Source organism: Pongo pygmaeus, chromosome 10 (genome assembly GCF_028885625.2).
Source record: "Pongo pygmaeus isolate AG05252 chromosome 10, NHGRI_mPonPyg2-v2.0_pri, whole genome shotgun sequence".
Taxonomy (NCBI): Eukaryota; Metazoa; Chordata; class Mammalia; order Primates; family Hominidae; genus Pongo; species Pongo pygmaeus.
This window is the reverse complement of record NC_072383.2, coordinates 81040682-81056019: the sequence shown is the minus strand read 5'-3', so window position 1 is coordinate 81056019 and position 15338 is coordinate 81040682. Positions and strand designations below refer to the sequence as shown.

General features: G+C 33.6%; 1 protein-coding gene across 4 annotated transcripts in view; it reads right to left on the bottom strand.

Annotated features, from left to right (window-relative positions):
- Positions 1-15338, bottom strand: part of TMTC2 (transmembrane O-mannosyltransferase targeting cadherins 2) — a 458517-nt gene that overhangs the window by 165876 nt on the left and 277303 nt on the right. For all 4 annotated transcript variants that reach the window (XM_054443193.2, XM_063646526.1, XM_063646525.1 and 1 more), the window contains 3 exons: positions 11837-11922; positions 11197-11381; positions 9944-10022 (listed from right to left, as the gene is read on the bottom strand). In XM_054443193.2, coding sequence (XP_054299168.1) covers positions 9944-10022; positions 11197-11381; positions 11837-11922 — 350 coding nt within the window. The remainder of the gene's footprint in view (positions 1-9943; positions 10023-11196; positions 11382-11836; positions 11923-15338) is intronic.

Genomic DNA, 15338 nt, shown 5'->3' with positions numbered 1-15338 from the left:
AAAAAGAGAATTTTCACAAAATTGAGTTTCCCCATTTGAGAATAGTATTCAATTCTTGATTGATTCAAACTCCCTCTCCCACTTTTTATGTACTTACGGAACCTAGCTAGGTAAGCAATTATAATCTTTCTACTACAAAACTAGACTATGAGATGCATGGAAGCAGACACACAATCTTTTATATATTTTTCTGTCTTCAAACTAAGTCCAGAAAGCTTTGGCTCCAGAGAGTCCTCGATAAATAGCTGACAAATAACTGATCACATTATGTATCTACTTGAATTTAGACGTTACATTTTTTTACTAAGTATGCCCTTGAAGAGAAATTTCCAGATAATTCTTTTTTTCTAGAACCTGCAGTCCGATGAAGCTGTATGACATAAGGGTGATTATATTAAGAGTTTAACTTGCTGTAATTTTAATCATCATTTTTTACTTCACAGTGTTTAGAAGCATTAGAAACACTACTAGAAACATTAGCGGGTCTGCCTTTTAAAAATGCATTTATGCTACAAACCTGGTGTAACTTTCAGCAGTCAAATTTTGTGAATCTTTTGTATCTCCATCCCAATATTTTTGTCATCTTATTCTTATAAAAATAACACCCTCTAGTTGCCCCAGATATATTGCTTCTGATTGGAAATCCTTTAGTGGCTACAGTACAGTAGTATTGAAAGTAAAATGTAATATTATCCAAGTCTTAATTTGAGAAAAGTTAGGAAAAGGTTCAATATACAACTCTTTTCCTACAGCATTAAACTTAGGGGAAACTCTTGAAGTCTGAAAGTGCAGTTTTAAAGCAAACACAGGAAATACAGAGAAAAAAATATGTGTTTCATTAAGGAATAACACCAATTGTTAAGAAGTAGGTTAAACTTCAGTGAAACTTTTACAAGTTCCTAATTTCTAATATAAGGTCATATAGCACAAAGTCTGATGTTCCATCAAACTTCAACTTGAAAAAAAGCCAGAAGTCTGTGTAAATATTTATCTATTTGCAACTAGGGATCCTGAAGTTCTCCAGGCTAATCAATTTCCTTTATATTTTCACGGAAATAAATCACTAAAATAATCCACAAAAGTCAAAGCCAATTCTATTAAATGCTCAGAATTTTCAAAAAGTATAGAGTGAGATTGTGTGTGTGCATGCACACTTGTGAGTGTGGTGTGTGTGCATCTTCACGAGTATGTTGGGAGAGGTGAGGATCTTTTCCCCAAAAATATAATATTGTCTTCAGGAAAATTAAAATGGAATAAATAAAATGGCTTAATAAAACAGATAATTAGTAAACACTAAAAACATGCAAAGAAGTGCTAAATTGCATTTTTTTTTTTTTTTAAAAAGAAAGGTTTATACCAGAGAAAGGAAAAAAGAATGCGTGAATACTGTACTAGCCTGGAAAGAACAAATGAAAATAGTATTCAGAGAAATAGGAGTTGTATAGCTGCAGGAAAACAATAAAAGAAAAAGCACTCTCCTATGAGTCAAAAGAGTGTAATGGAAGGCTTTTCAACTCCACACAGATCTTTTTAGGAATACATTTCATGTGTACTCCTGAGTCAAGCACTATATCTCCATAATAGGCAATGAATTATTTATTTATATTATAAATTGCTATATTAATGTTAATTACTAAGGCATAGCACACATTGAAAAATTCATCCAACTTTTAATGAATACTTGAGAATAAGATTCTATAATAATCCACAAAAATCCCGTTCCCATAATTAACATGTTGGCAAAAATAATGCATTCCGGAACAAAACTCTGCATGTTCTATTTCCATTCTTTGTTTAATTTGAATATGGCAACAGTTATTGCTTCTCAGCCTTTTGGCTAAGACCAAGTGAATATGGTGATGGCTTCTATCAGTGTAGATAAAATTAAAACTAAATGACAGCTCATTGGAAGAGTTAAATGAGATTTTTATGTAGAAAACAATTTTCCCTTACTTATTAGGAAAATCAGACTTGAGTACACAGCAAAATACATACAATTAGTAATGTACTGAATTTTCAACTTAATTTATATTTCATGTGTTAAGGCTCTGAACACAGTACCCCAAAATATGGCACTTTGGCATGCTAAATGCTTTGAACTAAAAGATATTCGGCCGACAAAGCCTTCTAGTATCTATCATGGAAACAAAGCCTTTCTGAACTCCTTCTGTCCTCCTGTCTCCCACCTCTCTGTCTTCCCTGAGAGAAGTCATAGATAGATACTCTTCCCCTAAGTGAATCACAGAAATTAGAACTCTTCTCCCCCACAGCAGGGCATAAAATCTAGAAAGGTCACTCTCCCTCTCTCCCATCTCCCTTGAAGATCCTCATTCCAAACGGGTGCTGCACTATACCTTGAGGGAAGGAATGCTACAAAGGGAGGCCGAAAAGAATCTGAACAGACAAGTCTTGCTGGGGTTCGCCACTCAGTGGATTACACTAGATTATACCCTTTTGTCCAATCACATTTCTACAAGGCTGTCCATGCTTCATCAAACCTATGCATGAAATAGATGGTTTTCTCTAGGTCTTTCATCTTCATTTCTGAAGCCTCCTCTGTCATGTAACTTTGATTAAATAAATTCATTATGCTTTTGTCAAGTTAACCTGTCTTGTTCTAGGAGTCTTGGCCATGACCCTTATGATGACTGAGGATAGGTATCACATCTTTCTACCCCTACAGTTGCCTATTCTAAATATGTGCAAGAATATCTTCTCATTTCCTTGACATTGATTTTCAAGATTGTATCCTTCACACAAAATTATCTTCTTCCACATGACTATGTCTATTTCATCTAACTGATGTTATTGTCAGCATCATTTAGAATGTTAAGATTTTGAAATCCAATTAATGAATTTTCCAGGTGTAACATAAAATCACAATTTTCTAAATGAAATCCAACATGTATTTGCTACTGAGTAAAAGTTTTACTCCACATGTATTGTCCCAATTAAAGATTACAATACATACTTTTTTTTTTCATTTATTTATATTAAAGTCTCAGAAAACAGTTGTGTGTGTCCATGGGTGTGGGTGTGTAGAGATGGAGTCTCTCCATGTTGACCAGGCTGGTCTCGAACTCCTGGGCTCAAGCAATCCTCTCACCTCAGCCTCCCATGGTGCTGGGATTACAGGCATGAAACACCGTGCCCAGCCTTAAAACAGATTTTTTTGAACAGAACACATTGAAACTATTTGGGAATCAGAGAATAAGGAGGATATAATTAGGTATTAATTTGAGTATATTCGTACCCTTATAATTCAATTTAAATATAAAGTTTCTAAGCTTTGATCTTTTTCTTTACCACAAAACTGGCAGGAGGATGAATTAATGTAACAGGTGGGCTCTTGTGGTTTTAATAGCAATGAAATATAATCAACTGTCTCATATCATATTTCCAGGAAAGCAAGTGGCATTTAGACCTACACATGATCCTTAGGCAATCCTACTATAGGCATTAAAGTGTTCAAACTCCCCATAGGGGCAATATATCTTCTGGCCCTGGGTTTAATTGAAACTTTAAACAAAATATATTACCTACTTAATGCAGCTGAACTGGATGCTAGCCTTTGTAGTGTACAGACTAATGCCTAGCAAATTAGCGTCTGTAACCATAGTACATAATGTAGAGCTTATATACAGTGTAAAATGTAGAAAAATATATTTTAAAAACTGCACTTTTTTAATGAGAAACTTTTAGGAGAAAAAATTATAGTTTTTTGCTCATAAATTTTATATATTCATTATTTTTGATACATAGCCAAACATTCATGATTTCCTTATCTTGTTGACTATATAATCTTCAAAGTATACTTCCAAAATCTCTCAAGTCTATATTTTGCCTTTCTGGATGGTGAACTCTATATACCAGGCATTGGTCTCCTGGTTGTATCCTTTCTGATAATGGAAAAATGAAATGAAATAAAGAGACTTATCTTAAAAATTAGAGGTTCATATTCTTTTTGGATTTCATAAATTAATGACTAATCCAGTTATATGGTCATATACATATTTGTAGGATTGCTTCATTGATTTTCAAGAGTGCCAACGGAAGCAATCATAGGAAAATCGCCAGAACTCAAAATAGGGGAAGCAGGTGGTATAAAAAGCTTAACGCTACTGGAGTGTTAATGCTTCCACACTTGAAAGATGTGAAAGTTCAAATCTCACACAGTTAAAAACCATCTCTTTCACAGTCGGCATGCTAAATGCCTTGAGCAATCCACTTAAGAACAACTAAACACAGGAGAAAACATTAAGCATGTAAACCATCATGTCAAAAATTTACTCTGAATATCCCCACTTTAAATATATTCAGAAACAAGGTGAGGTAAACACACATGCACATACATGCACAGAAGAATCCAACAAAAATAAATGATTCAGTTAAACACAAGCCACACAGAAGGCTGAGAAAGAAACAGACTTCCTTTATGCTCCTTCTGCTGACTGAACTCACAACATAATGTACAGACCTAAAGTAGAATTTGAATTTACAAGCAAGAACATTTGCATTGTTTTCAGAAGGTGATTTGTCAGTTCTTCTCACCTAAATAATAGTTTAAAAAACTAAACATCACTTGTAGCTATTTATGACACTTAACTCTTTCATACCACAAGTTTCTTTCTCAAAAATACAATTCTAAAATTCACACAAGCTTTTTACACAAAAAATTGCTCTAATAAATTCATTTTTGTTTTCTATTCATTGTTTTTCTTCCTCGTTCTCTGTCAACGGCCCAATAAACTTGGGAAAATATCTCATAATTAAAGAGCTGCTGTAAAGAATTAAAAATTAAATCAAAATGTTCCTCTTTATTGAATATATGGGAAAAAACATTTTTTCAATTTCAAATCTGTGTAAGTAAAAGGTTTATTAGATGAAGGATGATGGAGGAAAATACATTTTCCAATATTGAGCTGGGACTGAAAACTAAAAGGGATATATAAAACAAGAGATTATCGTAAGAGAATCAGAACAGTATGATGAAAATAAAGGCAAATAAGATAATAAAAAGCAATGGGCCATTATCACACATTTCTCCTGGAAAAAAGAATCTCTCCCTAAGATAAATGCATATTGCTCATCATAAACACACTTTTTAGAGAACAGGAAATTATGAATATGTATTTCTTAAGTATCACATAAGAAATTAAAGATGTTGAGTTTCTCTTGTTTGTTTTCTTTGGTCTAGTCAACATAGCATAGCCTATATAGCTATAGACAAAATATTTTCAAGGTTAGAGTAATAATATAAATATTATTTATAGGCATTTAATTATTACAGAGAGGTCCTAAAGAGCTCTGGACCAACTGTGAAATCTCCCAGAAAGTTCTTTGAGAGAAGGAACTAGATTAACTATTTACATTTCATATGTCTGCTGCCTCTGTGCTGTCCCAGCACTTGTGACTTAATTTTTTTTTTTTTTTTTTTGCATACAGAGGTTATTCTAAACAGTTATTATAGACTGAAATGACAAGAAAGTTACCCTAGGCTCTCTCTTACTCTGTATAATACATTATGCCCTTTTGTTCTTGAGATATATTACCATGATGAAATGATGTAAATTGCTTGTATAATTAAACCCAACAATTACTCTGCATTGAGAAAGCCAAGTCATTTTATTTTAAATAGTAAATAGGCTTAAAATGACCTCTGGGATTGGAAGAGCTCAAACAGATAAAAATAATTGGACACTGCAGCCTAATTTAGTTTCTATAATCCCTTAGGATTATTCAAAAGCAATGCTTAAGTAGAGATAATAGGAGAAAGAAACAATTATAAAGAAAGAAAAGAGAAACTGAGGGTGTTCAGAAATTATCCTGCATTACAAAAATTTTAAATATCCAGTATATTCAGTGTACTTTGCAGCTGTTGTATTCTTTACAGTAAAACTGTAGAGGTTTTTATATATTTAATTTTTGCTAATTTTTAAGCGCAAAGGAAAACTATTTTGACATAGTAAAAAATATGATAGTTTAGGTAACACAGAAGGACTAAGCAGAAAAAGCATTTGGACTTAAGTCAAGAAACTAAACTCCTGGTTCTAATACAAACTGTAAATCTGAACTTTATAAGATTTAGGGGAGTGTTAATTTTTATCTTATAAAAGAGATTATTTTATAAGGGGTTTTAAGATATGAGTCTTCCATCTTTAACATTCTATGATTCTAAAATACATCTGTAACTTCAGAGGAAGAGAAATTGAGATCTAATAAATGCCTCTGAGCAATAGAATACAGAATAATTTTGGTTAGGTCTAGATGAAAAATAAATCATGACAGAAAAAGAAAAAAAACTCTAACCTACATAGGACAATCTTAATTTGGAGGAAGCACTCTATTAATGAAACCAAGTTAGGTTAATAATAGCTAATGGTAAAAGAAGGATTCTGACTGTAGTTACTGAGAGAAAAAGGGAAGTGAGCCTGGAGAGAAAATACAGTAATTCCAAATAGGATAGAACTAAACAGAATCTCCACTGAACTGTGGTGACTACCAAGGCCATAATGATGACAAAAATCTTGTCTATGAAGTACTCATATTCACATCGCTAAATACAAAAACAGTGACAGAGAATACAATCAACTTTTGGCGTTTAAAAGCCTAAGGAAATGATGATAATTACAATGGAAAGTCCTGTTATAAAACACTTATTAGGTTAGGTAGTTGGACCAATATGTTTTACCTCTTTTATCATTTTAATCAATCCTCAAACTGATACTACTATTACCAAAATCTTATAAAAGGGAAACTAAGGCTTCTTTTAAGTAATTTGCCCAAGGATGCTCAGGGAGAAAGTATCAAAGCCATAATTTGAACCGAGGGTATCTGACTTCAGGGACTACCTTATAGTGAATCTCAATTTAATCTAACCTGTTTTCTCAAGCGGAAATGAGGTCCACAGAATTAAGTCACACAACTGGCTAGGAGCAATTTAACACATATTTTGTGATTTGTTGTCTTAATATTTCATGTAGTCTCATATCTTCCTAATTATAAGCACCTAAGTAAAATTTTAGCTTTTGTTTATAAAATACTATTTATTATCTGTTTATGTTTTTTATGTATGTTTGTAATTCACCTAATTCAGGATGGGAATAATTCTCAATTATTGTTCTCAGACATCTTGGTCCTATAAAATTGAAGAGGATAAATGAGAATAGGCTTTTAAACATTTACAAAAATTACTTATAAGCTGCCATAATAAAATAAATGAATAGTTTTAAAATATGGAAAATTTAAGTTGGGGAATTAATCAAACTTGTTATTTTCTATTAATACAGAAATAGAAAAAACACATTCGCTTGGCATTCAGGATAAGTCGATTGGCATGTGGCATACGGTATATAGTATGTTTTTCATAAAATGTTCAAGGGGAGATTAAAATCGAAGGACTAGAGTGTTTTTTAACAAAAGCAGCTGCAGTGAATTTAGTATTACACTAATAATCACATTAAAATATAATTGTATTTCTTCACACACACTCCTTTATTTCTCCTAACCTCTAAACAAAAGAAAAAATAGAATGGGAAAAAATATAATGCTTGTATATCTATACACAAGTGCTTGGGGGTAGTGGTTGTGAAGGGGTAAATGACAATGAGAAAAATGAACACTTACAGGCTAAATCTAGCCAGACATTATAATCCTTCACTGATCCCTAAAGGGCACTAATAATATGTAAATGTGTGAATTAGAAAACACATTCAAGGCTGTTGATAAACTTGATAGGATAATCAGCACACACTGACAGACTAATGAAACTGATGAACTGATAGGGCAGCTTATCTCCTGGGTCATTTTTTTTCTTGTCAAATGGAGGCTAATCAAAATGTATTAGGAGCTAGAGCCAACACTTGGGGGATTTAACCCATTTTGATTAGGAGGTGAATTCACTCTCTGAAAAAATTATAGTTTCCTGAACAACTGAAACTATAAAACCTGACTGGCTAACAGACCTTCACATAAAATTAAATAGTAGGCAGCCACCATAATCGTAGAAAAAATCTGGAATGTTAAATATTAACCCTCCCTTTAAAAATTGTTAGGGTGCTTTTCAGAGTCTGGACAAAGCAACTATCTCCTTCTCTAATGGAAAATGAGACAAAAGATTAAGCAATAACCCCGAGGGACACACTTATCTTTTGCTGCCTGTGTGAGCTGAGCATCTGTGTAACCATATGAGAGACAGATCCCAAGGTACTGGCTGAATTTTCAAATTTATTCACATAAAATAATTGAATGAATTTCTGAAATAGCTAACTCTAGTGAACATCATCACCACTTTCCATTAACAACAACAACAACAAAATACCACATGCAGTCCGTTGCCAAGAATCTTAGACACCTATCCTAATTTGAAGAAAAATGTCTTATTTGATAACTGAGGAAAACTGGGAATAAGGCCTTGGAAGCACTAGAATTAAGAATAAAATAATAAGCTAAAACCAAAGCTAGAGAAAGCAATTCTTTCAGTACTTATATTGACACAAAAAAATCTACCATTAAAATAAAAAAGTTAATTCAACTCATAAATCTACACATCCTAAGCACATGCTTTATGGACACATATATTTCATTGATATAGATAGATTGAAGGTGAAATGCTGAATAGTAAAAGGCATTGTTTTAATTTATAAAAATTTAATGGCAAGAATATATTTAATGAAGCTAAATTTTACCTTTTAGTAATTACACCAAAGAGGAAAAAAGTGACAATTAAAAAACACTCCAGTGTGCTGTTTAATATGATATTCAATCACTCCACAGGCAAATTGGGGGTGAGATTCCCAGAGACATGGAATAAATATTTTAACCTCTTCCAAATAATTTTGTTTTTCTGTTTACTGTCCAGTGCTCCAGCCTATCTCAAACTATTTCTAAATGTTCTGTCCTTTGGAAAAAAGAGAACATGACTGTTCTTGCCAGGTGTATATTTTGTAGTTTGGGAGAGGTTTGGGATTTTTTTCTGTGCTCAAGACATACAGCTACTATTAAATTCCTCAAACATAGAATGTAGAAGTGTACAATAATCCTGGAGATTATATAGTCTAATCTCATTTATTTTATACGCATGAGAGAGGACTAGAAATATTAAACAACTTAAGCAGGTTTAATGAAAAGGGAAAATCTGACTTTGCAATTTATGCTTTGGAAAAAAAGAAATGTTTGATTTGAGGACAAAATGCTTCTCTTCTCTTTATTATCTCCAAGCAGCAATATTAATTAATCATTAGGCCACCTTACTTTAGGGATTTTTTTCCAAGTGTCATATGCTGAATACGTGGTTTGCAGTTGTAACCATCATCAAACAGCTGTAGTAACAATTTACTACAAGGCAGACAGGCATCAATCACAGATGATAGATATTTTATTATAATTTCTCATTCTTGACCTCTTATACCCAGAAAAATCCATGGCCTAGATTTACATACTTTCTGATTAATAAGAATTAGGCTAATTGTTCAACATAAAACAGAATAATTGTTGTAGCACATCTATTGTCTGCATAATCTTGTTTTTATTATTAATATTACTCTAAATTTAAAATTAAATTTTAATAAAAATTATAAATTTGATAAACTTAGTAAAATTAATGTATACTTTATTACTATTATTGAAAAATTACACACATATAGCTTATTTATTTCTAAAGTCTCTAGAGTCTAGCTAATATTCCATACCCAGATGTTTTTGAGAGTCCCTTGCAATAATTCTGGGATATGACCAAGGTGTTGGGAATCGCTGCTTTAATGCATTTATTTGTCATGTCAGAATAAATATGCTCTGTCAGAATTTGAGTATGATGCCAGATTGTGAACGTTTCTTTTGCGAGGATTAATATGATTTATTAGAATTCCATTAAACACGAACATGGGTTCCTGTTTCTCCACAGGTCCCTGAAATATCGATTTAAAAGTGTTAATGTTTTACTTACCCATCATGTTGTACAAGCTCTGTGGGGCAAACTGCCTTGGCATTTTCTGAATTGCTTCCTTGTATACACTAAGGGCTTCCTAATTTATAAAACAAAAAAAGAGATAAATCATCACTAAAGTGCAGGGATCGTCATTGAAAATAAGATAATAACTTTCTTCCAAAGTTAAAACCATCCACTGCTATTTCTAAATGGTTTGCTAGAGGAAAATAATTGAACTGTCCTTTTGTGGCATACTATCTCAATTCCACCAGTGAAAATACTCAGCCCAGTCAGTGAAGAATGTCATAGCTTAACAAGGCATCGAATGTTAGCAATGCTCTTTTAATACAAATTTTCTAGTTCATACAGATTACTCAACTAAAAAACCAAGAAAACTATATATATATATATTTGAAAGTCACCCATTAGTCATCTAAAGTGCATAATTACTTTAAGTCAGGAAACCTGGTAGGATCTAACATAATGTCAGCTAACACATCTTCCAGCCCTTGAGACCCACTGAAATTACTAAATGCAATTATTTTAAAAGTTGTATCTTCATCCTTATAGTATAGTTTTAATACATTGCGTAAGAGTATGTGAGTGGGAGGGCAGGGGAAGCAGTTTGAAGGAGAGAGAGGGGCAATAAGGAACTCATGCAAGCAGGCTTCCTGTCAGAGGAAGGGAGGACCAGTCTGGGTCACCTCCTAACTCACTGTGCAACATCCTGTTACATCAGTTTCCTTTCCCTCAGTTAAGAAATAATAAAATTAAATTTTATTTCATAATAGTTTTTTAAAGAATTAAGAGAAATGGGTGGCATTTATATCAAATCACTTCCTTAATATTAAAAGTACAAAGAATATATTTTTTAAAATATCAAACACTGGGCATAGGGTAACAATTCTAGAAACTGCGTCTTGGATCATCAAACCAAAGAAATGGTGAGCAAAGAAGCTCGAGAAACATTACATGTTATTTCCCCATTCTTGAATAGTCACTACACATATTGACATACCATAATTGCTCTGAGAAACTCACAGGAAAGAAATCTATTAAATTTTTATTTAGCAGAAGCTTTTTCTAAACAAATTTGATCAAAAAACTGTTCTAATGTCATCATGTATTAGTTTCTCAAAGGACAATAGTTTAACGTGTATACATATTAGTTGTTCAAAGTACATAGGCTCAAAGGAGGCTGTAGGTTAGAAACCACTGAGACTAGATCAGAACAACGGGAAGGGAAAAGGATAGAGAGGCATTGGCCAGACCTCATAGTGTCCCTGCTCATGGTACAGCTTTCCCAGGTTGTACAAACAACTGGTAACAGAGCTCTTGTGTGCATGAGGGTCCTTTAGGTTTTCATCTGGGATCTCTGAACACTTTAAGAATGTCCGTCGGGCTTCTTCCGTCCTTCCTTGGTTCATTAGAATAATACCAGTATTTAAATATGCAGCTGAAGGGGAAAAGTGGAAACAAAAGTGTGAGAAGATGATATACACTTGAATAAAATAAAGTTTTCTTTGTTTCAATTTGGTTTCTATGGTTTAGTGCTCATTAAAAAAGAAAAAAACACTTATGACACAAATACTCATAGGATCAATAATGGTAGTGAAACTGCAAATATCACTGCAAAACATATGAAATAGTGTCTGCCAGCAAGAAATTCTAAATATTTTAAGCTTAAAATATAGTTGAGTAAAAGTTATAGCTATCATAATTTTTTAAATGATCAATGGACATTAAAGTATGATGCAATTGAAAGAGATATAATTGTTAGAGGTTCATAATTTGATTAGCAAGTATTCAGAAATAAGAGCACCAAGTGTTTTCTCAGTGAGGCTGTAAATTAGAGTTGATTTTCAAATATGGAAAGAGGTATAAAAAAATAAAAACTTGAGTATTACTTACAAGCCAGGGTAGGCCTGCTCCCAATGGCCAATTTATAATAATGTAGTGCTTCTGCAAACCTGCTGTTCTCCTGGAGAAGTAGCCCTCTGCATGAGGAAAACAGAAATTTAGAGAAAGGACTGTATTATTATATATAAAACCACAAATTTTTATTTTATATTCCAAAAATAAAAACGGTTAACAGCACAGTAAAAATGCTAACCTGGTAGTATAAAAATAAATTCTAAATATAAGGAAATGATTCCTCAGGAGGGAAAATACTGGATAGGTATCAGTTGCATTTGTGCTGCATTAGAAAATATTAGGAGGTATTTTCTAAAAGCCTTTTACCACCACTGAACTTTCCCCTTTTCTAGCTGTCTTTTCTCTCCCACTAGAATTACTAACCACCTGGATTTCTTCTTGGAGCCATGCACATTTTCCCATCACTTTGGAAATGAAGCTTGCCTAAGGCAGTGAGATATGTATATATGGAAACATGAGATGCCTCTCTCACTAGCTATGTTGCTTGGGAAATACTGGTGCTTGGCTGCCTGAAAGGCAAAAGGTAGTCTGGCTCAATAGCAAAAAGAGAGAGTTTAATCAGATGCCAAAAAAGAGCAACAACGAAAAAGACTGAAGGCTATCAACATCACCCTTTTCTTGATATTGGGATTTAGTTGAATAAGACTGGATTTCAGAACACTGTGCAAATTTCAGTTCACTGTTGTGAAAAACATCTTTCTCTGCAGACCCCAAGATTCCACAGGCTTTCTTAGAAGGCTCTAAGGTAGTAGTAACTGCATGTAATATCTCAGCCATGCCAGAACCCACCCTCATGACCGAATGAAATCAATTACAGGCATGTCTATGAAAACAAGGTGTTAGAGAATTGAACTAAGTTCAAAAAGCTCGCACAGAGGGCTTTTTGGCCTATCCCCATTCTCTTGTAATCAGTTAAGTATCTTACAGACATTCCGCACATCTATTGAGCCTGAATACTGCTGTTATCATCTCAAATCGCAGATTCAACTTGGCAGCTGCTGAGGTCTGTGAAAGGCTAGTAAAATGGAGGTCAGAGAAAAGAGAAGGCTACTAATAAAAACTTATGCTGTTAAGCATTTTAAAATACATTATTTAATGAGCATCTTGGGAAAATATTTAAAATTCAAGAATGCTCACTTGTGTCAAAAGCATATATTAAAAACTTCATTATTTCTCATAGTTGCTAAAAAGTCATCTGAATAAAGAATTCCCAAACACATTAAGATCACTTTCACATATATATATATATATTTCTATTAAAAAATTTGGACAACAGTTAATCTGATCATGAAATTAATATGCTGTGCTGTCAAGTGTCCTTGTCTGCCGCTAGGAACAAGAGAGAATAAAGCTTCCTGCAGTAGTTAAGCATTTGTGGAAATGGTCAGTTTCATTCAAACATAGGTAAAATTGATAAAGAGGATGAACAAATTTTTAAAAAGGAATAATACTCTTTATGACAATAATTTTATTGACACAATGCTTTCCCATTAATTAAACTCATACATATTAGCTAACTTCTGAAACTTATCCACAACCTTAAATGGCTTCATGGCTTTGCTTTAAAATTCAGATAAAGAAAAAAAAATTCAGATAAAGAGGTAATCTCCTTTGATAGAAGGGTAAGGGCACCAGGGGGAAATACCATTTAGATATTTAATTCTATTTTTTCTAGCTTCTTTAGAAATTAAAATCCTTCAATCAACCCCTCTTTGTCCAATATCTTCAGCTGCTTTTACCATACAGTTTTCTTTTCTTAAGACTACAAAAATGTTCGTGTACCTCTTAGACATAGGAGAAGAAAACACCCGTATAACCTTTATTCATTCTTGTATCCACCTCTCACTACTGCTTATGATTGTTCTTCCCTTAAAAGCCATATTTTCTTTAAGAATGGTCTGTGGTGTATATGACCAACGCCCCAATCCCATTTACCCCTAAATCCTGTTTAGATTCTCTTCCCAGAATTCCCCTGAAATGTCCTATTAAATTTCTGACAATTATCAAACCCCCAAAATAGTGCACTTATGTGAAACTCCACTCAACTACTACACCTCAGACTACTCAATTCACCTTCCTTCCTGAAGCTCTGTATTTCCTGGGCTCCTAGGAGACCAGTCTCTTCTTGAGACCTTCCTACACAGAATGAAAAAGAAAATGTCTCTTTATTCATGAACTCCTTTAAAAGGAGTTGGTGTTTTACAGCATTTTGTACTTGTCTCTAGGAATAAATACAGTCTCTATGGATAACTACAGTCTCTGCATGACATCATGCATAAATGTGGCTCATGTACACGCTGACTGCTCACAATTTTGAAAAAATGATCTCCCTCCTGACATCCAGATCTGCTTTCAAAAGCTGACTGAGCCACATCAAGACAGAGGCTCACTGAAATTTCAAAATCAAAATATGAAATCAGTATCTCCCACCTAAAAATAAATAAATGAAAGAAATAAAGCAGGGAAAAAATCTTTGTAATTAACACAATTATTCACTCCAGTTGCTAAAATGAGAAACCTGATTATCACTCTTAGGTCTTCACTTACCTTCACAATTCCATGTTTTGTCTCCTAAGCCCACCTATTCTTATTTTCTAAGACTCTTTACTTTGCCCCTCAAGGTTTATCTTTATGCCTCTGTCAGAGCCCTTTTTATCTTTTCTGTCACCTGAATAATGGCAATAGCCCACTAATTAGTCTCCACATAATTACATTCCTAAAGGGCAAATATGCTATTAGGCTAGATGGAATGAACATGAAGGGAATGAGCACATATCTCTGACAATGTACCTAAAGCCCATAAACATTGAAAACTGATGTACTTAGCCTAATGGGATTCCCAATGCTGACAGACTATATTCCTGTCATTATCCAATTCATAAAATATACAAAGAAGAAAAAAATGATAAATAGTATAATAACCACAGTAGGACAACCCTGTTCTGCCTGTCTTATTCTTATGGGGAGGGGGCGGATCCTAGTCACTCAGAGGAATTCAGCAAGTCATTTCCAGGAATATATATATACTGTGAGTCTTTGAATTAGAATATCATCATCCTCTACATAATCTGAATAAAGTTAGCAATGGAGTGAGTCTAAGATAGATGAGTAATATGACTGATTTCTTATGGGCTAAGGATTTAATTGACCATTAACTATGCCCAAGAATGGATGCTGCGAATGTGAACAAGACAGAGTTTCACTCACCTATGGATGCAAAATCTACTGAGGGAGACAGATAAGAAAACAAATGGTGTAGAAAATTACTGTACTGGAGGACAGAGGACCAACACTACCCAGCCCAGGAATGGACAAGGAAAGGTCTGGAGTCCAAATAATACTGGCAGACGCTGAAAGCACCCCACAGTAAAAAGAGTTATCAGCTCCAGATTACAAAGGGAGAAAGAGAGGCTCAGAGAATTAACCAACTCCTTCTAGTTATTATGATTAATAAGAGGCAAAGCCAGAATTAGAACAG